The sequence below is a fragment of the Tupaia chinensis genome, unplaced genomic scaffold, assembly GCF_000334495.1.
Source record: "Tupaia chinensis unplaced genomic scaffold, TupChi_1.0 Scaffold000330_1, whole genome shotgun sequence".
In the NCBI taxonomy this organism is placed as follows: Eukaryota; Metazoa; Chordata; class Mammalia; order Scandentia; family Tupaiidae; genus Tupaia; species Tupaia belangeri.
In genome coordinates, this window is record NW_006159824.1 from 307,776 (window position 1) to 334,968 (window position 27,193).

At 48.3% G+C, this 27,193-nt stretch overlaps 1 protein-coding gene across 2 annotated transcripts in view; it reads left to right on the forward strand.

The window, feature by feature from the left end:
- The window catches only part of ALOXE3 (arachidonate epidermal lipoxygenase 3), a 29,935-nt gene extending 3,542 nt beyond the window's left edge, over positions 1 to 26,393 (forward strand). The window contains exons 4-16 of one of the 2 annotated variants that reach the window (XM_027773134.1): positions 15 to 134; positions 769 to 894; positions 4,397 to 4,500; positions 5,057 to 5,229; positions 6,043 to 6,186; positions 6,273 to 6,476; positions 6,562 to 6,648; positions 7,139 to 7,308; positions 7,918 to 8,039; positions 18,828 to 18,928; positions 19,483 to 19,653; positions 25,574 to 25,781; positions 25,876 to 26,393. In XM_027773134.1, the coding sequence (XP_027628935.1) occupies positions 15 to 134; positions 769 to 894; positions 4,397 to 4,500; positions 5,057 to 5,229; positions 6,043 to 6,186; positions 6,273 to 6,476; positions 6,562 to 6,648; positions 7,139 to 7,308; positions 7,918 to 8,039; positions 18,828 to 18,928; positions 19,483 to 19,653; positions 25,574 to 25,753 (1,702 nt within the window). In that variant the 3' untranslated portion in view covers positions 25,754 to 25,781; positions 25,876 to 26,393. Of the gene's footprint in view, positions 1 to 14; positions 135 to 768; positions 895 to 4,396; positions 4,501 to 5,056; positions 5,230 to 6,042; positions 6,187 to 6,272; positions 6,477 to 6,561; positions 6,649 to 7,138; positions 7,309 to 7,917; positions 8,040 to 18,827; positions 18,929 to 19,482; positions 19,654 to 25,573 lie in introns of both variants that reach the window. The other variant, XM_027773135.1, reaches the window with a different exon arrangement.
- The last annotated feature ends 800 nt before the right edge of the window (positions 26,394 to 27,193 follow it).

Consider the following 27,193-nt stretch of genomic DNA (forward strand, 5'->3'; position numbering starts at 1 on the left):
CTTTCCCTTGGCAGCTGGAAGATTTATGCCCCCGGCTTCCCCCGCATGGTGGACGTCAGCAGCTTTGAGGAGATGGAGTCAGACAAGAAATTTGCTTTGACCAAGACGATACCTTGTGCAGACCAGGATGACAGGTGAGGGCAAAGGCTTGGGAAGGAGGTAGAGACAAGCAAAGTGGAGGGTTTATTGGGAGGATGGGCCCAGCAGCTCAGAAAGAGGAATGAGGAGGGAACCAGCAGTTAGTGTAATGGCTATGTCGCTGGACTCCCATGTAGTCGACCATGGTTTGCGTCCCGGACCTGGTGGCTTGAAACTCATGCCGGGCGCATGTGCGTGCGTGCCCAAGATCCCGAGAGGAGAATGGAGGAGAAGGGATTGCGGCGTGGCCATTCTCCCTGGGGGGTGATTTCTCGCTTTCTGTCTCTCTGTCTCTCTCTGTCTGTCTGGTGAGCACACATGCCCTATGGCAAATACCTCTCCAAAAAAAAGAAAAAAAAAAAAGAAAGAGGAGTGAGGGTCTATAACAAGTACATTTCATTCATGTGTTAGGAGCAAAGATGGGGGGGGCAGGGAGATGGTCCCCAGAGGCCAGGCAGAGAGGGCCAGAAAGAGGAGATGGTTTTAGGTTAGGAAGAGAGAAGGCAGAGGAGGGGCCGGCAATGAGGGAGACCTGGAGACTCTGAGGGCAGGACAGAGGGGAGGAATTGAGGGGAGTGGCCTGTGGGTTCCACTGACTGGTTTCCGTCCTTCTACTTTCCACACTTGCAGCAGTGGGAATCGGTACCTGCCTGGCTTCCCCATGAAAATCGACATCCCATCCCTGCTGCACATGGAGCCCAATATTCGCTACTCAGCCACCAAGACGGCCTCGCTGCTCTTCAATGCCATCCCCGCGTGAGGCCACTGCCCTCTCTGTTCCTGCTCACTGTCCCTCTGCTCGATGTTTTTCTTTCCTTTCGTTTTCTGTATTTATTTATTTATCAATAAGAGAGTTATTTTATTTTTTATTGTATTAATTTGCTGTAGGGTGCAGGCCTTCGTCAGAGAGAGATGGGGTGAGTAGTGAGAAAGCACCCCCCGGGGGGATGGGCAGGCTGCAATCCCTTCTCCTCCATTCTCCTCTTGGGATTTTAGGAACACATGTCCAGCATGTTTTTCAAGCCATTGGATCTGAGACTTGAATGTGTAGTCAGCCATGTCGGGTCCGACTGCCTTAACAATGTCTGACCATAGGAGGACCCTTCTGCCTCAGCCCCTCCGCTGGCTAGGACCACAGGCACACACATCACATCTCTGCCCCCAGTCCTCTCTCTGCCTCCCAGACTCCTCCCCTCCCTGCCCCGCTTTCTCCACCATCTCCTGGCCTCTCAGTCCTCCAATCAACCTGCCGGCATCTTCTCGTTCTCCCCTCCTCTTCCTCATTCTTCTCTCTGCCCCTAGTCTCCTTTTCTCTTACCTCCTAGTCTCCCCCTTCTTTGCCCCTCAGGCACCCCTCTCTCTCATTAAGCCCCCCCATTTTCTGTCTCCCCATCACCTCCTCTTTGCTCCTTAGCCACCTCTTCTCTCTCCATCACTCAAACCAACACAATTAACTGAGCACCTACTGCGTGCAGAGCATGGTCCCAGGTGCTGTTGATGGGACCAGATTCAGTAGGACAGTGAGACCCAGTCCTTAAACTTTAAGGAGATGAAGTCAGGCCACCTCAGGTTCAAATCCCAGTTGTGTGACCTTGATTTTCACTTGGTCTAAACAGTCTTCTTACTTGTGAAATGACAATAGTGTTTACACCTTCCTCACAGGTTTTGAGGATAATTTGATGATATACCAAATAGTCTTTCCATGGATATTATTTAGCAACAATACTAGGACGTAGTCTCTGACCATGAGGAAGCCACAGCATCACTGAGGAGGCATATGGGCAGTTCATTAGCACTTGGAGGGGTCATTAGCAGCTGCAGTCACCAGCCAGGACACTAAGTGTGATGGGGCTGGAGTCCATTTAACTCTCCTGGGTACCTAGACAAGAGAGAGGTTAGCTGGGGTCAGTGGGTGGCTCCTGTTGTCAAATCCCGTCAGGGACAGTGAGCCCACCACTTTAGCAGGAGACCTGAGCAGTGGCTGCATGAGGCAGCTGGGAGGAAGGTGGGGGCAAGGAACTGGATCCCCATCTGGGCCTCTGTGGAGAGGGAGTCTGAAGAGGGTGTGGTGGGCTTGGGGAGTAGGCTGGGAGCTGAGTGTCTGAGAGAGAAGGTGCAGGCAGCCACAGATGGCTTAGATTTTGGGACTGGAGCCTGCCAAGAGCCCCAGGCAGGGCTGAGGGGTCAGAGGAGCACCCAGGACAGTGGGTCAATCGAGTCAGTTCCACATGGATCTGCAGGTCTAGACAGAGGAAGTCCAGGAGTTGCTGGACTCAGAGAAGGGCCCGAGGGAAGGGAGCTGGTATCTGAGAGCCGTCCAGGCATGTATGGAGAGAAGGGGGCGAGTTTGGGTTTCAGTTGGGTGACTGCAGGGCGTTCTGAAGGATGTTTGTGGCAGACCCTTTGAAAGAGACCTTTTCTTTCTCCTGTATCTGCCTCCTCAACCTCTGCTTTCATGATCGAGCCCCTGCCCAGTTTTTCCTATCTCCTGTTTCTTCCTTCCTTCCTTTCTTTTTCTTCTTTCTCATTCTCTTTCTTTTTCTTTCTTTCTTTCTTTCTTCTTTTTTAGTTTATTTATTTCTTCCGTGAAAGAGAAAGAAAGACAAATACCCTCAACAAGGTCTCACACCATATCCCACCCCCACCTCTCTAGCCAGCCAGGATGGCAGATGCACACGGCCCGTGTGTACCCGTTCTCACTAAACCGAACCCTCCACTTTCCACGTGGCGTCAGCAGTGCTTCATCAGCCCTTTACCTCAGTGTCTCCGAGCCATCTTTACAAAGCCTGCTTCGCCCACCCAGTGCCACAAACCCACCACCCCCTTTCCTTTGGTTCAGCCCATGTAGCCAGTGCTTATCAGCAGGGCGGGCTGGGCCTCAGAGCCAAGTCCTTGTCCTAAGGAGCGCATGGAGTGATGGGGGACGGTATGGCACACTGGGTTGCAGTGTAATGCAGAGAATGATGAGGGCTTTATTTTTCCAAAGCTTCCCCCAAATTTTTTTGGAGAAAATCTATCAAATAAAGGGCTTTGCACTAAGAAATGTCTAGAAGAACAGACTATATATTAGGTAGAGGTGTAGAAGATAGCTTCCTAGGATAGGCCTTCAGAGGGGGGGAAGGCTGTCTTAATTTCAAGCTTTTTTTTTTTTTTTTGGAGAGATTTTTGCTACAGGTCATGTTTGCTCACTGGAGAGACAGAGAAAGACGGAGAGATCACTCCCCAAGGGGGCTGGCCATACCGCAATCCTTTTTCCCCATTCTCCTCTCATGATTTTGGGTATGTACTTACATGCACCCGGGGGGAGTTTTAAGACACCGGATTCAGGACTTGAACCATGGTCAACTATGTGGGAGTCCCGTGACGTAACCATTATGCCATCTGCTGGTCCCTCAAGCATTTTATTTTTTTTTATTATAAAATAATGCTCACTGTATGGCCAGCAGGTGGCATGGGGGTTAAGGTGCTGGATGCCACATGACGTGCTTCATAGTTCAAGTCCCAGACTTGACGGCTTGAGACTCATGCCGGACACATGTGCATGCAAGCCCAAAATCCTAAGAGGAGAGTGGAGGAAAAGGGATTTCGCCATGACCACCCTTGCTAGTGGTGATTTCTCATTATCCCTGTCTGCTTCTCTCTGGCAAGCACATGCGCCCTATAACAAAAACTTAAAATTAAAACCAAAGTGATGACTGTAAAATGCTTCAAACAGCAGACACTGTGAAGTGAAGCGTGCACACCCCTCAGCCTGCCAGCCTCTTCTCCCAGCGCAGTGCACAAAGTGCACCTCTGGCTTTGGCTGGTGCACAGGGTGGGAGAAAAAGCTGGCAAGGTTGGGGAAAGCCATTGGTGGGGAGCTCCATGGGCTGTCAGTGGAGGCTCTGACCTTCCAGCAGAGGGGAGCCATAGACCTTTGTCTATGGCAAGATGGAAACTTGAAGAAATCAGGCAAACACCAGGGAGGGTGACTAGTCTGCACCATAGGCCATGTGAACCACCTTTGCACACACGTGTGGTTACTACCACCACCCCTCGCCCTAGGATGGGTGCATTTGAACCAGAGACTCCTGAGGCTGCAGAGTCTCAAACAGGCCCTCGACTTTTCTCCCTTGTGGGTGGTTAGACACCTCTGCTCTGGGGACTGACTGTCAGCTTCCTCTAGGCTGAGGCGCAGTGGATGCCGGCAGAACCCAGGCCCCAGGCCCCAGTGCCCAGCTCCCACTCTGATCTTCCCTCTCCCCCGTCCTGCCCTCAGGTCCTTAGGCATGAAGCTTCGAGGGCTGCTGGACCGCAAGGGCTCCTGGAAGAAGCTGGATGACCTGCGGAACATCTTCTGTTTCCACAAGACCTTCACTACAGGTGTGCAGAGCCAGGCAGAGATGCCTTCACCTTACCCGATGCTCAGACACTTTCTTCCCCTTCCTGGGAAAGGCCCAGATGGCTAGATTTGAGTGGGAGGCGCTTTCCATTTCACTGGTGATAGCTTTTAAATTTCTCTCAGGAACACAGTCACCCCCACTGAGGAGGGGACAAAATAGAGAAGGACAGAGAAACACTGCTGCCTGGGAGAGGGTCACGGTCATTTAGGGAGTTGTGATCCTGACTGGGAACACACAGCGTCCATCCCCTCCTCCTATTACAAAGCACTCTGCACTTTGGGGCCAGAAAGGCATAGGTTCAAAGCCATGCTCTGCCACTCACCTGGGTAAGTCACTCCATCTCTCTGACCCTCAGTGTCTAGTATTAAATTGAAGATATAATATATATATAAATTGAAGATATAATACACCTCCCTCACAGGGCTGCATTGGGAAACCTAAACCATAGTGATGAGCAAACAGCTGGGCATGATCAAGACCTAGGGAAATAGTTTCTGCATCAACTGGCTCCCTCTCTTGTCCCCCCTCCCCACTAGAATATGTCAAGGAGCACTGGCATGAGGATCGCTTCTTTGGGTACCAGTATCTGAATGGTGTCAACCCTGTCATGCTCCACTGCATCTCCAGCTTACCCAGCAAGCTGCCCGTCACCAGTGACATGGTAGCCCCTGTGCTGGGACCAGGCACCTGCCTGCAGACAGAACTAGAGGTGGGTGAGCACATCGGTAGTGGGTCTGATGGAGGGATGTGCGTGAGTGGTTCCTCTGGATAAGGGAAGTGTGTGGAAGGGAAGGCAGAATGCCCTGGGCTGTCCCACCTGTGGCCTCATTCTCTGGGGTCTCTCTATCTCTTAAGTAGAACAGATATGGGTGAGGGCCAGAATGCACTGGGAGTGGTTTGAGGCCCAAGCTGAAGCCCGCTAAAATGGTATGAAGGAATAGGGCAGCCACAAGGATAGTTTGAAGGAGGCCTTGCTTCTGTTCTGGGGCCTCCAAGGGGCTGAGGCCTGTGGAAGGCTCTTTTAGGACAGGCCAGTGACAGGGCCACAGGATATAGGAGGACTGAGAGCCCTGAGGGAGTGGCAGTAGATGATGGCCCAGTCTCTCTGGGACAGCCAAGTCCTTAGGCATTTCACGGAAGGCTGGGGATGTGACTAGTTAATTCTCATAGAGTGTCGGGTTTGCTGTCGTTGGATACATGGAGGTCAGCTCTCAGAAGGGGATTCCATCAGAGTAGGGAGAGTAGGAAGGGCCTGGTATGGGGTGAGGAGGAGGGGACGCTGCTTGTCCAAATCAGGAGACCAGGTGAGGGGTTGCACAACGAGGGACTCAGCCAGACCTCATTCCGCACATTCTGGGAAGGGTGGAGTAGCCAAGGCCGGCTATTAGCTCAGGTGCCCTGAATTACTGAGGCCTGAACTGGGACCCTAAGCTCTTCCTCGGGGTGGAAGTGGGCTGAGAGCAGAGAGGGAAGCAGAGAGCTGGAATTGGGGACACACCAAGCGTCTCTGCCTCTTCCCCAGAGGGGGAACATCTTCTTAGCGGACTATTGGATCCTGGCGGAGGCCCCGGTCCATTGCCTCAACGGCCACCAGCAGTACGTGACCGCCCCGCTGTGCTTGTTGTGGCTCAACCCCCAGGGGGCGCTAATGCCCTTGGCCATCCAGGTAAGACAGGAGCCGGGCTTTCGGGAGTGCAGACTCAGCAGTGGGCAATAGGTTTTGGGTTTCATCCCTCATTCCCCTCGATGCAGCTCAGCCAGACCCCTGGGCCAGACAGTCCCATCTTCCTGCCCACTGACTCTGATTGGGACTGGGTGCTGGCCAAGTCGTGGGTGCGCAACTCTGAGTTCCTGGTGCACGAGAACAACACACACTTTTTGTGCACTCACTTGCTGTGCGAAGCCTTCGCCATGGCCACGCTGCGCCAGCTGCCACTCTGCCATCCCATCTACAAGGTCTGTGTAGACCCTGGGACCAAATGGGCAGGGCCCAGGAGGTCGCTTCTGTTCTTTGGCTCACGTGACCTTGCACCACTCGCAGCTCCTGCTTCCCCATACTCGCTACACGCTGCAGGTGAACACCATTGCGAGGGCCACACTGCTTAACCCTGAAGGCCTCGTGGACAAGGTGAGGCCTCCCCGCCTCCGCCCTGAGGGCGGGTCCCTGAGGACAAGCCTATTCCACCATCCCTGCAGCCTCCTCTGGCAAGCCCCGCCCTGCTCCCCCAGCCACCTACTTGCCCCTCCCATAAGCCCAGACACGCCGGCCAATCCTGCACGTGGTCCCACCCTCTCAGTCTGAGGTGCCCCGCCCCGCAGCCCAGCCCCAGCCCCGCAGCGCTGCGCTCAGCTGACCCAGCGCCCAGCTCTGCCCTCGCGGCTTTCAGTTCACTTCTTCAGTTACCAAATACCTAAGGATCTCCTAGGCATGAAGTAGGGCTGCCACCCATGCAGCCCGCATCATGCGGACCCCTATGGGTGTTCAATCTGGTGTAGTCGTGAATTGCTTGATGAACAGAACTGGCCCCTCCCTGGGCCGAGACTCTAGCTCCATCTCTTCACCAGGCACTGGGGTGGGTTGGGGCCGGCCCAGGGGCGGATCTGTGCTGTGTCCTCAGGTCACGTCCATCGGGAGGGAAGGCCTCATCTACCTCATGAGAACCGGTCTGGCCCACTTCACCTACACCAATTTCTGCCTCCCGGACAGCCTGCGGGCCCGCGGTGTCCTAACCATCCCCAACTACTACTACCGAGACGATGGCCTGAAGATCTGGGCGGCCATTGAGAGGTGCAGCCTGGAACCCTGCAGCCCTCTGGCCCCACCAGGAACCCCTGGACGTGGGCAGTGTGGGCTCCTGTGCTTGTGGGCTTGGGGCTGGGGATTCTACAGTGTTCTCAGACTCCAGCATATGGAATTCCCTGGGGCATGGATTGAGGTTGGGGTGCCCTGTGAAATGGCAGATATTGTGGTCTAGAGGGGCTGGGGAGTGTGTGAGCGCAGTGTAAGTAGGAGGGGTGACCAGAGGAGTCAGTATTAGGGCTGGTGCAATAGCTGAGCATGGGCTGTGGCCCCCAGCTCGCAGGGCTCCTCCCTCCAGGGTGCTGAGTGGGGAGGAGGAGGATGCAGAAAGAGTCAGGCTCTCCTCTGGGCACTTTCCCCCTAAGCCCCTGTGCAGAAAGAAGGCCCAGGGCACCCATGACTCAGGAGTAGAGGTGGGACTTAAGGGAAGCCTGGGTACTCAGTGCCATCTGGATCTAGGGCCTTGCTGAGCCCCCATGGACTCCCAGAAGCTCTGGCCGTCTGCTTCGACCCAGCCTGGGTGTCAGCGGGCCTTAATTTTCTGGCCAGGCCTAAGCCCAAGGTGACTCTAGTGGCACCAACATCTCTTTCTTGCAGCTTCGTCTCAGAAATCGTGGGCTACTATTACCCCAGTGATGCGTCTGTGCAGCAGGATTCGGAGCTGCAGGCCTGGGTCGGCGAGATTTTTGCTCAGGCGTTCCTGAGCCGGGAGAGCTCAGGTAACCCATCTCCACCTCCCCACCACAGGCTTTTAATGATCCAGCCCTCGCCCCCTGCCCCTGATAAAACAGTTGTATTTATTGACCAGCCTTTGAAGGATGCGTGGTTACTATACCACGTAGCAGGTGGGGAAATAGGTGCAGAGGAACCAGCAGAGGCTGGAGTCAGAGCCAGCTCTGAGGGGCTCCAAAGCCTTTGCTTCAGCCACTGCAGTGCGCCCCTCTGGTCCCTTGACCATTACACAAACCCGTCTGGTCACTTCAGGGATAGGAGCATCTCACCTTCAAAGGACTGTGGAACCTTCTTTCATCCCCCGTCGTGTTGGTCTTACCAGGTAGACCCTTCCGCCACCGAGCTCTCTTCATTTCTCTTGGCTGCAAACCTCTTCACGGAGTGGGCTGGTCCCGCTGCTGCCTGATTCCTCATCTACTCGTCACCTACCTCAGCTCTCCTCTCTCCTCTGACACTGCCTGGGGGCCCTCTGAGAACACCCACCCCAGCGATCCTCTTCCCCCCAGCCGACTTGCTCTAACCTCAGTGCCACACAGATGCCCCAGTCCACTTCTTGCTTTACTTTCCCCTTAGCTCCAGGGAGGACATGTCCCGGATCTCTGCCTCCCCTCTCTATCCCTCCCTAATGGAATGAGTCTTTCTTCTGTTTCTCTGTCGCTGGTTTCCAGGCTTTTCTTTTTGGCATTTTATTGCCACCCTTAAGAGCAGCACACAAACACGACAGGTCACTCCATTTGTAGAGTGGCCTTGCCAGGGGTGTATGCTCTGTTGTGATCTTCATTGCCCAGGGTGATGTAGGCTGACCTCCAGGCACTCACAGGTGCCAGAGACACCTCTGTATCTGGGCAGTGGGAGAAAAGCTCAGAGGGGAACGCAGGTCCTTTAGTTCTCCCAGTCCTGGTCTGGGACCTCTCTCAATGCGGATGTGGCTTTCAGTTGACTTAGTGCTTCTGGTAACTACCTAGAGGAGATCCTTTTCCTTGGGGAGACCCAAAAAAAGGAATGGCCTCAGGTCACCTCCAAACAGGATGAATAGTTGTGGCAGCCTGCCTGAGATGGGCTCAGAGGTTCTGTTCTGTTCTGTTCTTTTCTTTTTAATTGCCAGAGGGTACATACACTTGTGAGAAAGAGAAAGAACCTCTCAACAGGGCATGGTCTTCCACAGTCTCTCTTCTTCCGTTTCTCTATCCTGTCAGGATTTCGGCCATGCACACATTTGAACCCCAACCTGGGCTTTGAACTGCCATCAGCTATGTGAGATCTGGCTCCCAGTGCATCATACTTTACCACTGCGCTACTAGGCTGGCCAATTTTTTTTTTTCTTTTGAACAAAAATTTTCAAGCATACAAAGTATAGCATAATGAATACCTATATATTCACCACTAGATTTGACCATTGCAAACATTTTGTCATATTTAATTAATCTGTTGCTTTTGTTTACTGCTGAAGTCTCTCAAATTATGTCATATATTACCCCAATCAAGATGTATTTTTAAAATAATTGTTTATTAATTTAATTTATTATTAATTTGCCCAGGGTGATGTGGACTTGAACTGTGGTGGGCCATGTAGGAATTCCAGTGCCTTAACCACCATGCTACCTGCTGGCTCAAGATGAACTTAAAAAAAAACAAAACAACTATTTAATTTTATTTATCATTATTAATATTTTTAAAATTTGCCACAGAGCATGTGAGTTTGCCAGAGAGAGCCAGAGAAAGAGGAATCGAGGGGAAGGTGAGAAAGCAAGCTGTCAGGTCCAGGACTCAAACCGTAGTCAGCCATATGGGAGTCCAGCACCTTCACCACTAGCTCCCAAAATGAATCTTAAACTATAATATTTTTCTACCCCGCTAACCACAATATTGTCATCATACTTAACAAAACTGACGATAATCTCCAATGTCGTCTTCATATCTAGCCTATAGTCAAATTTCCTCATTTATCTTGTTTTCCCCCAGTTGAGTCTATTCTTTCAGGTTACATAGCACTTTTATGTTTTGACTCTAAAGTCTCTCCTTTTTTAAAGTTTAATGATTTCTTACACGAGGGAGGCAGAAGCAGAGAGAGAGAGAGGCACCCACCAGTAGGGTCTTTACTCTCCACCCCCAGACTCAGCCAGCCTGGATCACAAGCACATGCCCAGGGTGTCCGGGGAAGCCCTAGGATGCAAACCTGGGACCTTCTCATGTGGGTCCAGCCGCATTACTGCTGTGCCACCAGCTGGCCCCTAAAGCCTCTTTAACTTAACACAATGCTCTTCCCCTCTGCTTTTTAAAATAGCATAACATGGACTTATTGAAGAGCCTGGACTTCTTCTCCCTTTCGCATTGCAGAATGTCTCACCATCTGAATTTATCTAATTGCTTCCTTGTGATGTCATTTGCCTTGTTCCTCTGTCTCCTGTGTTTTCTATAAACCAGAAGTACTATCTAAAGGTTAATGTTTTGGGCAAGAATACTTCTCAGGTGAGGCTGCATCCTCTGTATTGCATCATGTGGGGACGCACATAATGGAAGGTTGTCTCACTGCTAGTCATGCCCAGAGTGGTTTCTGGGTTAAGGTGGTGGCAGGCAGATCTCTTAGGTATTTTAAAGGGTGACCCTGTGAAGGGGGTAGGCAGTTCTGAGTCTGGCAGCTTTTCTCCCCTAGGGCAGTAGTTTCATATTTGGGGGGGGGTTCTGTTTTCCCTTTTATTATTTGTATAAATACCTTTGTTGGTGATTTGTTTATTTTTTAGATTTATTTATTTTATTTTATTATTATTATTATTTTAAACTTGCTACAGGGGGGTGGCAAGTGGAATAGTAGTTAAGGGCATTGGACTCCCACATGGCCAACCACTGTTTGACTCCTGGACCTGGCAGCTTGCTTTCGCTCTCTGTCTGTCCCTCTCTGGTCAAATTTAAATAAAACAAATAAATTAATAAAGTTAAATAAAATAATTCTTTAAAAAAATTTTTTTTTGGCTACAGGGCACAAGTGCTTACCAGAGAGAAAGAGAGAGAGAGAGAAAGTGAGAAAGTAAGCTGCCAGATCCAGGACTTGAACACCAGTCAGCCACGTGGGAGTCCAGTGCCTTAACCACTATATCACTTGCTGGCCCTATGATATCTTTTTTTTTTTTTTTTCAGATTAACTTTCCATTTTGCATAAAGTCTCTATTATCATGTATACAATATTTTTCTTCAACAGATAACTTTACATTTTTTTGCCATCTTTTTTTTTTTTTTTTCAGATTAACTTTCCATTTTGCATAAAGTCTCTATTATCATTTGTACAATATTTTTCTTCAACAGATAACTTGACATTTTTTGCTTGTTAAATGTTTCTTCCCTTTACACCTTGCACCCACTCTCTACCACCCACTTTACTCCCTTACGGTCTCTGGTATCTACACTTATCCCTCCTACTACCATATCTTCAGATCTGTACATTTCTACCACAGAGTGCAGACATTCACTACTTTTTTTTTTTTTTTGAGAGGTTTTTCGTTATATGGCGCCATGCCTCGCCAGACAGACACAGAGAGACAGAGAGAAAGCGAGAAATCACCCCTCCCCCCCAGGGAGGATGGCCCTTCTCCTCCATTCTCCTCTCGGGATCTTGGGCACGCACGCACACGCTCCCGGCGTGAGTTTGAAGCCGCCGGGTCCAGGATGCGAACCACAGTCGACTACGTGGGAGTCCAGCGACATAGTCATTACGCTAACTGATGGTTCCCATATTCACTACATATTGAGTGAGGCTATACAGTGTGTATCTTTCAAAGTCTGCCTCACTTCACTCAACATTGTCTTCCATATTCATCCACTTTGACTCAGAATATAGGATCTCATTATTTATTATGGCTGATAGTAGTCCATAGTATATACATGCTGCAATTTTTCTTTTTTCTTTTCCATAGAGAGATAGAGATAGTGAGAGAGAAAGTGAGAAATCACCCCCAGGAGGGATGGCCACTCTACAATTACTTCTCCTCCATCAGGCATGCAAACGTACATGCCCTGGCACGATTTTCAAGCCACCAGGTCTGGGACTTGAACCACAGTTGGCCACGTGGGAGTCCACTTGGAAGCCTTCACCACAATGTCACTTACTGGCCCCATGCCACAATTTTTAATCTAGTTATCAGTTTTTGGACTCATTATTATTATTATTAGAGAGGTTTTTGCTACAGGGTGCGTGCACTCTCCAGAAAGAGAGACAGAGAGACAAAAAGTGAGAAATTGTCCCCCAGGGATGATGGCCATGCTGCAGGCACACATGCCCTGTGTGAGTTTAAGCCACCAGGTCTGGGACTCGAACCATGGTCGACTACATGGGAGTCTAACGACACAGCCATTATGTCAACTGCTGGTCCCCAGTTTTTGGACTCTTAAGTAGAGTTTATTGTCTGTTTTCTATTTAAGACCAGAGAGGGATCTGATTACTATTGGTTCAACTCTTTATCTTTTTTCGTTTGTTTCAGAGAGATTTTTGCTATAGGGTGCATATGCTTGCTGAAGAGACACAGAGACAGAAAGCGAGAAATCATTCCCCAGGGGAGACGGCCATGGTGCAATCCTTTCTCCTCCTTTCTTCTCTCAGGATTTTGGGGCATGGTCAGAGCACAATCAGTTCCCCTCCATACTGTTGGCCTTTGGGGCACACATGTACTGCCTGGCCTGTTTTTCAAATGACCTGGCATGGTTTGGGATTTGAACCAAAGTCTGCCATACAGGGTCCAGCTCATTTAACAGGGAAGAGGAACATGAGAAAGCACCCCCCAGGGGTGCAGTCCCTCTGCTCCATTCTCTCCTTAGGATTTTGAGTATGTACACAGATGCTCTGGTGTGTTTCTTAAGCCACCGGGTCCAGGACTTGAATTGCAGAATTGGCCATTTGGGGGCAGCCTCCTTAACCACCAAGCCACCAGCTGGCCCGCTGTCAGCTAATTCTCATTACCTCTCTGTGAGGTTCTTCACGCATTGATTCTTTCCAAAGTGTTTTCTTTTTTTTCTTATAGATATTTTTTCTATAGGTACATGGGCTCACCAGAGATAGAGGGACAAAGAGAAAGAGAGAAATCATCCCCCCAGGGCGGATGGCCCTTCTCCTCCATTCTCCTCTCGGGATCTTGGGCACGCACGCACACGCTCCCGGCGTGAGTTTGAAGCCGCCGGGTCCAGGATGCGAACCACAGTCGACTACGTGGGAGTCCAGCGACATAGTCATTACGCTAACTGATGGTTCCCATATTCACTACATATTGAGTGAGGCTATACAGTGTGTATCTTTCAAAGTCTGCCTCACTTCACTCAACATTGTCTTCCATATTCATCCACTTTGACTCAGAATATAGGATCTCATTATTTATTATGGCTGATAGTAGTCCATAGTATATACATGCTGCAATTTTTCTTTTTTCTTTTCCATAGAGAGATAGAGATAGTGAGAGAGAAAGTGAGAAATCACCCCCAGGAGGGATGGCCACTCTACAATTACTTCTCCTCCATCAGGCATGCAAACGTACATGCCCTGGCACGATTTTCAAGCCACCAGGTCTGGGACTTGAACCACAGTTGGCCACGTGGGAGTCCACTTGGAAGCCTTCACCACAATGTCACTTACTGGCCCCATGCCACAATTTTTAATCTAGTTATCAGTTTTTGGACTCATTATTATTATTATTAGAGAGGTTTTTGCTACAGAGTGCGTGCACTCTCCAGAAAGAGAGACAGAGAGACAAAAAGTGAGAAATTGTCCCCCAGGGATGATGGCCATGCTGCAGGCACACATGCCCTGTGTGAGTTTAAGCCACCAGGTCTGGGACTCGAACCATGGTCGACTACATGGGAGTCTAACGACACAGCCATTATGTCAACTGCTGGTCCCCAGTTTTTGGACTCTTAAGTAGAGTTTATTGTCTGTTTTCTATTTAAGACCAGAGAGGGATCTGATTACTATTGGTTCAACTCTTTATCTTTTTTCGTTTGTTTCAGAGAGATTTTTGCTATAGGGTGCATATGCTTGCTGAAGAGACACAGAGACAGAAAGCGAGAAATCATTCCCCAGGGGAGACGGCCATGGTGCAATCCTTTCTCCTCCTTTCTTCTCTCAGGATTTTGGGCATGCACGTGCCTGGTGTGAGTTTTATTTATTAAATTTTTAAAGATTAATTTAATTTGTTATGATTATTTTTTAATTTGACCAGAGAGAGACAGAGAGAGAAAGAAGGGTGGGGGACCAGCAGGTGGCATGGTGGTTAAAGCGCTAGACACTCCCACATGACCGACCATGGTTCAAGTCCTGGACCTGGTGGCTTAATAGCTCACTTTCTCTCTCTCTCTGGTCAAATGAAAATAAATGAATGAATAAATAAAATTAAAATAAAATAATTATTTTATTATTTTATTTTTTGGAGAGGTTTTTGCTATAGAGTGTGTGCGCTCGCCAGAGAGACAGAGACAGAAAGCAAGAAATCACCCCCTCGGGGGATGGCCACGCCACAATCCCTTCTCCTCCATTCTCCTCTCGGGATCTTGGGCACGCATGCGCACGCACACAAGCCCACCGTGAGTTTAAGCCACTGGGTCTGGGACTTGAACTGTGATCAACTATGTGGGAGTCCAGTGACATAGCCATTATGCTAACTACTGGTCCCAAAGTAATTATTATTATTTTTTTTTTTAAAGAAGGAGAAAGTGAGAAAGCAAACTGCCAGGTCCAGGACTCAAACTGCAGCCAGCCATGTGGGAACCCAGCACCTTAACCACCCACACCACCTGCTGACTTCCCTGGCATGAGTTTTAAGTCACCAGGTCCAGGACTCCAACTGCAAGCAACTACGTGGGAACCCAGTGACCATTATACCATCTACTGGCCCCTCAACTATCTTACTTTATTAAACTTGTTTCTGATTTAAGACATCAGAGCATTCTTCAGTTTGATGGCAGCGCTGCCAACCAGTACAGGCTTATTCTACACTTAAATTTAAAGGCAAAACACACTCATTAAGCTCAGTCTGACCTTAGCGTCCATATTCCAAGGGGGGACAATAAACATTATGAACTACAGGAAAATTCCCAAAGAAGGTCCATAGTCTGACCCTTGCTTTACATTTTTACTCCTCGCCTCTAAGGTTAGACAATCACAGCAAACAGAGCATTCGGAAAATTCCATCCAGAGATGCCCATCCTTCGTCCTTCTTCCCCGCCTCTCTGTTCTGTGGCCTCTCTCTCCAGTCAGCCTGACTCCTAACCTGGAAGTCCTCTTTGGCTCATGTTCCCCTCTCTGTTTTCCTAAATCCACTTGGGTGGCTAATCTTTACTGTGCCCATTATTCCCCATTGTCACCACCCTAGTCCCCTTCCTCTTCCCCCCGGGTTTCCCTGCCACAGTGTGGCAGCTGCTTCTCAGCCAGCTCCACCCCTCCCAGCCCTGCTTGCTCACCCAGCCTGCTGGGCTGCCGCCCCACTAATCCTCCGAAGTATTCTTCAGAAACCACATCGCCCAGCGATGCTGCAGCCTTAATTAGGTTCCCTCCCTGTCCCCTTACCTCTGGCCCGTGCCTTCCTACTTTAGCGTCTTGTGCGTTCATTTCATTCACCCAGTAGTTACTGGACCCTTAATGTTTATTAAGTATTATTCTAGATGCTAGGGTTTAGCATCGAAGAAGACAGATACAAATCTTGGCCTTAAGAGAGTTTGGCATTGGGGAAACCAGCAGTTAGCTGGTTTGTAATGGCTATGTCGCTGGACTCCCATGTAGTCGACCGCAGTTCGTGTCCCGCATTCTTTCGGGGAGATAAAATCAACAAATGAACAAAGATGGCCAGTGGTTATGAAGCTAAGAAGAAAAATAAAACAGTATCTGGGGACATAGCATGTCAAGGTAGGGGAAATATTTCAGATTGGGGGTCAGGGAAGTCCTCTTTGAGGAGCTGATGCTAGAGCAAAGACCTGAAGGATGGGTGGGAGCTTGCTCTGTGGATAACAGCGATAAGATTACGCAGTCAGAGGTATAGTGAGTGCAAAGGCCCCAAGGTCTGAGCAGGCTGGTGTTTGGGAGGAATATTAGGAAGGCCTGTGCAGGTGGAGTGGAGGAAGAGGGAGAGAAAAGTCAGGAAGGAAATGAGGTCAGAGGAGCTGGAGACAGATTAAGAAGGGCCACAGCAAGGCAAGTGAAATGGAAGCCTTTAGGGGCTAGCAGGTGGCATGGTGGTTAAGGGCGCTGGACTCCTACATAGCTGACCATGGTTTGAGTCCTAGACCTAGCAGCTTGCTTTCTCTTTCTCTTGCTGTCTCTCTCGTTCTGTCCCTCTCTGGTCAAATTAAAAATAAATAAATAAAGTTAAATAAAATAATTCTTAAAAAAAAAAAAAAAGAGAGAAGGCCTTTAGAGAGTTTTAGTGAAAGATGACATAATCTGATTTTTGATCTTTTAAAAATACTTACTTCAGGGCCAGCAGGTGTCATGATGGTTAAGGTGCTGGACTCCCACATGGTCTACTGCGGTTCAAGTCCGAGACCCAGTGACTTGAAAATTAAGCTGGGCGTGTGTGTGTGTGTGTGTGTGTGTGTGTGTGTGCCCAGAATACTAGAAGAAAACCGGAGGATAAGGGATTGTGGCGTGGCCATCCCTCTGGAGGGTGATTTTTCACTTTTCCTCTCTCTGTCACTTTACTGTGATCTCACACACCCTATGACAAAAACCTAAAAAAAAAAAGGTTTATTTCTTTCTTTTAAGAATGAGAGAGACAGACACCTCTGACAGGTTCTTGATGCTGCAATTCACCTCCAGCTTCAGTCAGTCCCAGATTGCAGTGGCCGATATATTCCAGGAGGTTTCTGGACATGAAGCTGGAACCCTTCTATGTGGGTCACTCTCTCAGAGCTTAACTTTTGCCACTGTGCCACCATATGCTCTGATTTAGTATTATTATTTTTAAAACTTTTCTTGCTATAGGGTGCATGTGCTCACCAGAGACAGAGAGAGAGAGAGAGAGAATGAGAAAGCATCCTCTCAGAAGTGTGTGCGTGGGGGGTTGGTAGCCACACTACAATCCCTTCTCCTCCATTCTCCTCTTGAGATTTTGGGCATGCACACACATGTTCCTGGTGTGATTTTCAAGCCACTGGGTCCAGGAATTGAACCACATGGTCAACCAGGGATCCAGTTACCTTAACCACTGCACCACCAACTGGCCCTGATTAATGATTTTTGAAGGGTTACTTTGGCTATCATGTGAAGAAGAAGCCAAAAGGGACAAGGGTGGAAGCAGCAAGATTTGCCCAGGAGAGAGATGATGGAGCCTTGGTAGTGGTGGAGATCGGGGCGGTGAGGAGACTGACTTCTGGAAGTCTTTCCTAACATGCACAGTGCAAAATAAAACATGGAGTGAGGGGCCAACCTGTGTGTGGCTGAGGTGGCTGGATCCCACATGGCTGATTGTGTGACTAGAATTCTGGACCCCAAATCTTGAAAGGAGGAAGAAATGGAGGAGAAGGGATTGAGAATGGCATGACCATTCCCCAGGGGGGTGCTTCCTCTCGCGCTCTCTTTACACGTGTCCTCTGGAAAATTAAAAAAAAAGAAAAGAAAAGAAAAGAGGCGGAGTGAACACACACATTCTGCCTGAGCAGCGGAATAAAGAGTACTGATGTGGAATCACTGTGCAAGGGACAGGTGTGGGGAGCTATTGAGGCAGAAAGTCAAGCATTTGAAAGCTTCTGGTTTTCCCTTTTTTTAATTTTAAAATTGTTATTTTAAAATTTGTTATAGGGCACATATGTTTACCAGAGAGAAAGAGAGAGAGAGAGATGCAGGGGGGTAAAGGGAGGAGAGCAAGCCACTAGGTCTGGGACTTGAACCATGGTCAGCCATGTGGGAGTCCAATACCTTAACTACCATGCCACCTGCTGACCCAAGCATTTGGCTTCGCAGATGTTACATTTGAGACGCCATGTAGAGGCTTAGGTAGAGATGTCAGGGACGCAGTTGCAGATTCCTGAGCCAGGCATGGCTGGAGATGTGAACTTGGGATTTATTGGTGAGTAGGAGGTGGTTAAAGCACAGACTTGGGTGAGACCAGTGAGCTACAGAGAGAAGAGGACTGAGGGCTGGGACTGGCAGCTCATCTCCCTTCTGCTCTGAAAATGTTTTTCTCTGCTACCATTATTTTTTTTTTTTTCCATTTAAAGATCACCCATTCTTCAACTTGGGAAAGCCCTCTCTTATCCTCAGGAAGGTCTCCCCTACACGCTTAAGCCCCAGCGCCTGTTTCCGCACTGCCTGCCCTTTGCTCTAAGAGCCAAGCTCTGACCTTGGCTGCTTCTTTCTGCCTCCATCAGGGAGCTGTGGGGTAACTCACTCTGTGGGCACCTGTCTCTCACTAAGCCCAGCAAAGGATGTTCCACCACTGGGTGCTTGGACAAAGCATGGCGACTTGGCTAGAATTAAATCATGAAGTGCTAATGTGGGCTGCAGATGTAGGTGCCTTGGAGGTTGGCGGAGTAGCTTGGCACTGGTTCTGTCATGGGGCTGCTGTCCAGGCGTTTTTGGTTCCATCCCAGCACCCAGCTCCTATTCTGACCCCCGTTCGAGACCACAAACCTTGGCGATGACCTTCCCTAACTTCAGCCCAACGCTAATCTTAGTTTAAAGATACTTGTGGCCAAATATTCAGTTCATACTTCCTCACCTTCCCCCTGTGGTGAGCCCCAGTCCTGAGCTTCCCCTAGGAATCCAGCACCTTCCATCTACAACCACCTCTGTGCTTCCCCACACCCAGGCTTCCCAAGCCAGCTGTGTACTCCGGGAGAGCTGGTGAAGTTCCTCACTGCAATCATCTTCAATTGCTCCGCCCAGCACGCTGCTGTCAACAGTGGGCAGGTGAGGCTGCAGCGGGCAGGCCTGGGGCAGCAGGCCACCGAGGTTAGGCACAGCAATAGATTTGGAACCGCTTTCAGGTTGACAACATGGGTGGGTCAGAGTTGGAGTGGGTTTATGACGAGGGGTAGGGTTGGAATGGTGAATAGGTGGAGCTGGGCCCAAGCTTGTAATGGCGACTCATTTGGTGTTGTGTGGGGAGAACTGATGGGTTTCTGTCACGGTTAGAACCTGGCCGGGTGGAGGACCAGGTTACTCTATGTGGTATGCCAGCCCCAAGGTCTTTCTAGGATGACCTTCTCTCTGGGTTCTCCTCCTTCCCTGGTGACTCACTCCACCTAGTCCTGGAACACTGGGTGGGGAGTGACAAGGAGTGAGCTGGATTCATGCTCCACTTCTGGGACTTTCCACCCTCTATCCCTTCTCTTTCCTTTTCACAGTCCCCTCATTTCCCAATGGCAAGACCTGGGATGGTTGAGGGGGGTCAGGGGTAATGAAGAAGGAGCTGGTCCTTTCCTTCTGGCTAGCTGATCCAACTGGCTTGGGCATCTCCACAGCATGACTTTGGGTCCTGGATGCCCAATGCCCCGTCATCCATGAGGCAGCCCCCACCCCAGACTAAGGGGACCACCACCCTGAAGAGTTACCTAGACACCCTCCCGGAAGTGAACGTCACCTGTAACAACCTTCTCCTCTTCTGGTTGGTCAGCCAAGAGCCCAAAGACCAGGTGTGTGTGTGGTGTGGGGGAGGGAGTGTTGGGAAGGTATGGTTTTGTGGGGCTAGGGCATTGGAGATGGTGGTGGCTGTCACAGGGGACTGGGTCTGACTGTGGTGATTTATGTCTGTTGTTGAGCTGCCTTAGGCTCTTCAGTTCCTTGAGGAAATGATAGTTGATATGAAAAGATAAGCTTTGAAGCCAATACCAGTTTAGTGATTGGGTCACAACTTCCAACAAGTTCACAAATTTACCAACTCATCCATCCACTTATCCACTCCTCTGACCACTCATTTGTTCATCATTAATTATTCATCCAATAATCACTCATGCATTCATCCAGATGTTCAGCAAACATTTGCTGGGTACCTCCCAAGTGTCAGTATTGCACTAGGCACCAGACATAAGGTTGAGCAAGCCCCTCCTGCCTTCAAGAAGCCTATAGTCTAGTTGAAGAGACATATAGGTAAATGAAAAATGGCACCTGGTATTGTTGGAATTTCTTGTGTATTCGTTCCTCCATTCAACATGTGCCTCCTGAGGACCTGTAATGTGCCAGACACTGGGGTCAGCTATGAACCTTGTCCTCATGAGCTTGCAGTCTAGTGACAGAGGCAATGGTAATGGAACCCAGGAAGGCTTCTTGGAAGTAGTGACATCTCAGCTAAAACCTGCAGGATAGGTGAGAATTTGGTAGACAAAGGTGGGTCAGGACTAGTTTCTAGACAGAACGAAGGACATGACCAAGGAGTGAAGGCAACAATCCACTGGTGTGTCTGTAGGATCCTAGATGGGTTGGTAAAATAGCAGGTGGAGAGGAAGGTAGGGCTTTGGCTGCACAGTAGGTGTTCAGGGGACAATGGGGAACCACTTGAGTTTTAAGCCCGAGGTACATGGTGACATTATTATTATGTTTTTGTTTTGGAGAGGGTTTCTGCTATAGGGCACGTGTGCTCGACGGAGAGACAGAAAGCGAGAAATCACCCCCCAGGGGTGATCACCACGCTGCAATTCCTTCTCCTCCATTCTCCTCTTGGGATCTTGGGCACGCACGGCATGAGTTTAAGCTGCCGGGTCCGGGACTCGAACCGGGTCAACTACCTGGGAATCCAGCGACATAGCCATTATGCTAATTGCTGTTCCCATGGTTACATTATTTTTTAGCAAGGGCTCTCCTGTGGCTGTGTGCATGGGTGGGAGGGACAGTTTGGGAGACAGTGAGGTGGTGTAGACCAGACAGGCAGCCCTTTCAGCACTGATGACCGTCCTCTCCATGTGCACACGATGCTCTCAGTCACGCCTCTGCCCTGCTGGCCTTGCTCACAAGTTCTCTCAGTGTTCATGGTTGACTCTCTTTGATGGTAAAAAGGATGCGGATATTTTATCTTCTGAGCAAATTTTTTAAAAAGAATTATTCATCCATTTAATTCCATGTGTTATCATGAATCCAGCGAATTCGACCAGAGAGAGACAGAAAGAGAGAGAGGGAAAGGGAGAAAGCAAGCTACCAAGTCTGGGACTCGAACCTCAGTCAAACATGTGGGAACCCAGCACCTTTAACCACCACACCACATGCTGGCCCCTTCTCAGCAAATTTGAACTGACCATCTCATATCCTGAGAATGCCAGGAACTTGTCCCTGGGTCCTGCCCCTTTCTGGTCCCTGTGAGGGATGAAGAATGAGTAGGCCAATGGATGAGGGTGGAGGGTTCCCTCCTCATAAGCCAGTGAGAAGTTTAACCTAGAAACTTCTAGCAACAAAAACAATAGCAGCTGTCACTAAGCATCTATCATGTCTCAGTCATTAAATCATATATTTAACATACGAAACAAATAGTAGCTATATTTAAAATGCTTACCACATTTCTGGCATATAAGTGTTCAATAAAATAGTAGTTCATTTTACAGGGGAGAAAACTGAGATTCAGAGAGATTAACAATTTGTTCAACACGCATGGCTAGTAAGGCTAGTGAGTAGTCTTTGAATCCAGTCTGTCATGTTTCTGGGTTCTGCTTTTTTGAGGGCTACACTATAGTTTTAGAGATTACATATTAATCTGGTAAATAAAACATAAAACCAGATATTTGAAAAGACTGATAAAACAAAGAAATTATAGATGATTTTTTAAAATAATTATTTTATTTAACTTTATTTGTTTTAATTTGATCAGAGAGGGACAGAGTGGGGGTAGGGTGGGGGAAAGTAAGAAAGCAAGCCGCCAGGTCCAGGACTCGAACTGTGGTCAGCCATGTGGGAGTCCAACGCCCTCAACCACCACACCACCTGTCAGCCCCACTATAGATGATTCTTTACAATTTTTTTTAAAAAAGAGAGATTCTTGCTATAGGGAGCATGCGCTCGCCAGAGAGACAGAAAGCGAGAAATCACCCCCAGGGGGATGGCCATGGGGTACCCTTCTTCATTCTCCTCTTGGGATCTTGGGCAGGCACGCACACGGCATGAGTTTCAAGTCTCTGGGTCTGAGACTCAAACTGGTGGACTTTATGGGAGTCCAGGGATGTAACCATTACGCCATCTGCTGGTTCTTAAAATTTTTTTTTCAAGACTGAGTCTCACTGTGTCATGACCCTCCTGCCCTAGCGTCCCAGTGGGCGTTACAGGCATGGGCCAGGTGCTCAGCTCTTTTTCAGATTGGACCTTGCTTCATTGCTCAGGCCAGCTTCAAGCTCACAATCCTCCTGCCTCAGCATCCCAGGTTTGGGCTTACAGGCATGCACGATTACACATTTTAGGTTGGACTGGGAATTGAACTTGGGCCTCCCCATGTGGTCCCAGACTGTGGAGCACAGATACTTAGCAACACTGGTCAGCCACTGTATAGACAATTCAAATCAAAAAAAGAGAGAGAACATAACTACACTCTATTAGGAATAAGAAAGACATGTAGCCATCAATACAGACAAAAAAATTATTTTATTTTAAATAATTATTCATTTAATTTAATTTGTTGTTGTTATTTTTGAACTTGCTATAGGGTATGTGTACTCACCAGAGAGAGACAGAGAGAGAGAGGGAGAATGAAAAAACAAGCTACCAGGTCCAGACTTGAACCACAGTCAGCTATATGGGAGTCTAGCACCTTAACCACCACACCACACCCTGAGAAAAAAATGTAAATTGTAAGAAGATTTTGTTTACAGTTTTATGTGAGCAAATTTGAAAAGCTACCATCAATAACTGAAACTTATTTGCAGAAGAGATGAAAACCATACATAAATGTAAAAAGTTGTGGAAGATCTGATTTCTTCAAATCTTTAAGGAATGAGTAATTTTTGTTATCAAACTGCTTGAAAACATAGAAAATCATTTATTATGTTAAGAGAGATTTTTGCTATAGGGCACAAGTGCTCCTTGAAGAGACAGAGAAAGTGAGAAATCACCCCTCGGGGGGATGACCAGGCCACAATCCCTTCTCCTCCATTCTCCTCCTGGGATTTTGGGCATACATGCACATGTGCCTGACAGTGGCCTTGTTTGAGACTTTTTTTTTTTTAAGAATTAAAAAAAAGAGATTTATTTAATTCCATTTGTTGTTGTTGTTATTGTTGTTATATTGTTTTAAATTTGACCAGACAGAGATAGAGAGAGAAAGGAAAAGTGAGAGAGCAAACCAATCAGATCCAGGACTGGAGCCATAGTTGACCACATGGGAATCTAGCGCCTTTAACCACCATGCCACCTGCTGGTCCCTTAAGAATGATTTATTTATTTAATTCCATTTGTTATTTATTATTATTATTATTTAATTTGACCAGACAGAGACAGAGAGAGAAAGGGAAAGTGAGAAAGCAAGCTGCCAGGTCCAGGACTTGAACCACAATCAGCCATATGGGAATCCAGCACCCTTAACTACCACACCATCTGCCAGCCCGTGCCTCATGTGAGTTTTAAGCCACTGGGCCCAGGAATCAAACTATGATTGGCAATGTGGGATTTCAGTGCCTTAATCACTATGCCACCTGCTGGCCCCTCCTGAATCATTTTACTGGATTACAGAACCCTGATTCCAGCATCTGGCAAGTATTATACTCTTTAGAAGCGAGGTGGGAGGCCGGCAGGTGGCGTGGTGGTTAAGGGCACTAGACTCCTATGTGGCTGACTGCATTTCAAGCCCTGGACCTGGTGGCTTGCTTTCTTACCTTCCATCTCTCTCTTTCTCGCTCTCTCTCACTCTGTCCCTACCTGGTCAAATTAAAATAAAAAACCAAATAAAGTTAAATAAAAGAAGTCTTTAAAAAATAACAAGAATTGAGGTGAGTCTTATGTAGGGGGTTCAAGTCCCAGGCCCACACTTACCACCTGTGTGACCTTGGATACATAACTTGGCCTCCAGAAGCCTCAATTTCCTTACCTAAAAAGTGAGAATGATAAAAGGACCTTCTCACAGCGTGGTTGTGTAGTTGTGATGTTCAATATAAAGTGCTTACAACATATTAGCTACTATTAAAATGAAACTACACACGTGTTTCACTTAGCTACAATAGTCTTAAAAATATATCAGCCAAATGAAGGCCAATTCTGAATAGTAAAACAATAATATACCATGATGAAGGTTAGTTTAGTTTAGGAATGAAAGGTTGGTTCAACCTTATGAAATCCAGCAACATAATTCATTATGTCAATGAAGAAGCATACCATATAATCATCTCAAGATATGTTGAAAAAGCATTCGATAAATGTGAACCACTGTTACTAATAAAAACTCAGTGTAAAATGAAACACCCTTAAGGAGTTTTGATAAAAAGTGTACTTAAGAAAACACTGTATTTCCAGCGAAACCATTGAGGTTTCCTCATTAAAGTCAGGAATAATAAAATAAGGCCCATTATTTCTGCTATTATTTAACATTGATCTGGAGGGCTTTGCCAATGCAATGAGACAAGAAAAATAATGTTTAAAACAGCATTAGTACTGGCAACAACTATATTGTAAGAAGGTTATATTAGATGTGAAATGTGTGCTGGTTTGGAGGCTAGGGCCTGTGTAGAGTGTTGGTGACTGGTCGTTTATGTGATCATGAAGGGAGGGTTGGTCCTCTACACAGCATGGCACTGACTGAAGTTCATTGTGATAGTTCTTGATTTTGTGGTTGGCCATTGCTATAAAGTGTAATAGCGTATGGTTATGGTGATTGCTTTGGCAAAAGTTCCATGATGTTGGTTGATTGTGAAGATGTCTCAGAACCAAGATAATGATTGTCTTCAGGGGCTGAATTTCATGAAATTGCGAGATAATAGGTATACTCTGAGTTATAATTACTGGAGTGTGTTTATGGTTATCTCGTTTGTGGTTTGACTATAGTAGTGCAAGCGCGCACGCGCGCGTGTGTGTGCGTTCCTAGAGCAGTGGATCAGGCACTGGAAGGGATCTTGAAAGATTTACTAGCTTGGGGCCAGCAGGTAGTGTGGTGGGTTTTACCATACGCCCACATGGCTGACCACAGTTCAAGTCCTGGACCTGGCAGCTTGCTTTCTCATTTTCTCCCTCCCCTCACTCTGGTGAGCGTACATGCCCTATAGAAAATTAAAATAATAATAATAATAATAATAATAATAATAATGAATAATTCTAAAGGAAAAAAAAAAAGGGTTGTTAGCTCAACCCATCTATTTTTGGATGCAGAAACTGAGTCCCAAAGTCAGGATAACATATACAAAGTTACCAGTAGGGGGAGCACTAACTTTAGGTTTAGGCTTCTAGGTCCATGCTACATGGTGTGGACTTTGGGTGTTGGAGAGCTGTTTTGTGTCAGGATTGGTGGTTTAGGATTGTGGTTATCGTTTTTTGCTTACAATGATTATACTGCTTAGGGTTATTCATTTAGAAGCCGCCGCAACTGTATTTGTTGGTGCATGTGATTCTTCATTATTTTCCATCCCATCCTGCTCACCATCACCAATTTTCTCCCAGAGGCCTCTGGGCACCTACCCTGATGAGCACTTCACGGAGGAGGCCCCTCAGAGGAGCATCGCTGCCTTCCAGAACCGCCTGGCCCAGATCTCAAGGGACATCCGGGAGCGGAACCGGGGCTTGGAGCTGCCCTACATCTACCTGGACCCTCCCCTCATTGAGAACAGCGTCTCCATCTAACCCCTCCTCAAACCACCTCATAAGAAAGGTCCAAGCACAAGGAGGGCCAGATTCTCAGGGCCCTTTAGACCTTTCCATCCTCCCTGTTCTTGGTCAGCTTGTACCTTCTCCTCTGCACACAGGCCTTTTCCAGCCAGGATGACTCCAGCATCACACGAACCAGGCCCTGAGCTGTGAGGGACCAGGCCACAGCGTCCAGGATGAGAAGCCGCTGACTAAAGTCAAACGCACAACAGGCCCTTCCAAGAGGAAGGAGGCCTTCCAATCCCTTTCTGTACTCTGGGCAGCCTTCTGCTCCAGCCTCTTATGGGAATCCTCTTCTTCCATTGGGGTGCCCATCTGCGGTCTCTGAGCTCACCTCCTTAGTCTTTCCCCGTCCTCTCCTATCTCCTTCTCCCATCAAGCCCTTTCCCCGCCCTTTCCTCCAAGCTGATGACCAACCAGCCTGGCTTCCTTCTCTGGAAGAGCCCGGAAACCGACCACAGTATGGCTGTGTGCCTGAATGTGACATGTGGTCCTTGCACCTTAAAGGGCAGGGGAAGAATCAGAGGCCACCTCACCTGGACCTCTAGCTGCAGTTCTTGGGGACAGGCTCCCTGGCCTGGGCAGGTGTGTGAGGATCTCTTTCTACTCTTACACTACCAACTCTCTCATTTTATGCTTTTTATCCTTCTCACCAGTGAGTTCAATAAAAGCCAACATATTTAACTCCCATTTCATTTTTACATTTCGATGTGTGTGAGTGTGTGTGTGTGTGTGTGTGTAGGAGTGGGTGGGTGCCAGGGGATTGCAGAGGGAAGGAACAGCGGTGAATCCATGGTTCTCTATTCTGGAGACAGGAAGCCTCCCAGGTCAACCCACCATCTATGCAAGTCCTGTGTTCCTACCCTCACCTCCCAGAGTGGATCATCAGGAGGTGAAGGAGTAGCTGGACTCAAGAAACTAACAGAGGGAACCAGCAGTTAGCGTAATGGCTATGTCGCTGGACTCCCACGTGGGACATGGAACTGAGTGAGGAATAAATTTTGTTCAGTGGAGTCATTGAAATTCAGGGCTTGCGGTTACTGCAGCACAACCTAGCCTACCATGACCAAAGTGAGCGATAGCCTGGGGAGTCCGATTTTCTCCCTTTTAGCCCCTCAGCCCTTAAAAACAGAGCTGGGGTGGGAACCAGCAGTTGGCGTAATGGCTATGTCACTGGACTCCCACATAGTCGACCACGGTTCGTGTCCCGGACCTGGTGGCTTAAAACTCACGCCGGGCGCGTGTGCGTGCGTGCCCAAGATCCCGAGAGGAGAATGGAGGAGAAGGGATTGCGGCATGACCACCCCCCCTCGGGGGTGATTTCTCGCTTTCTGTCTCTAATGTCTCTCTCTGTCTGCCTGGCGAGTGCAGGCGCGCTATAGTGAAAATCTCTCCGAAAAAAAAAACAGAGCTGGG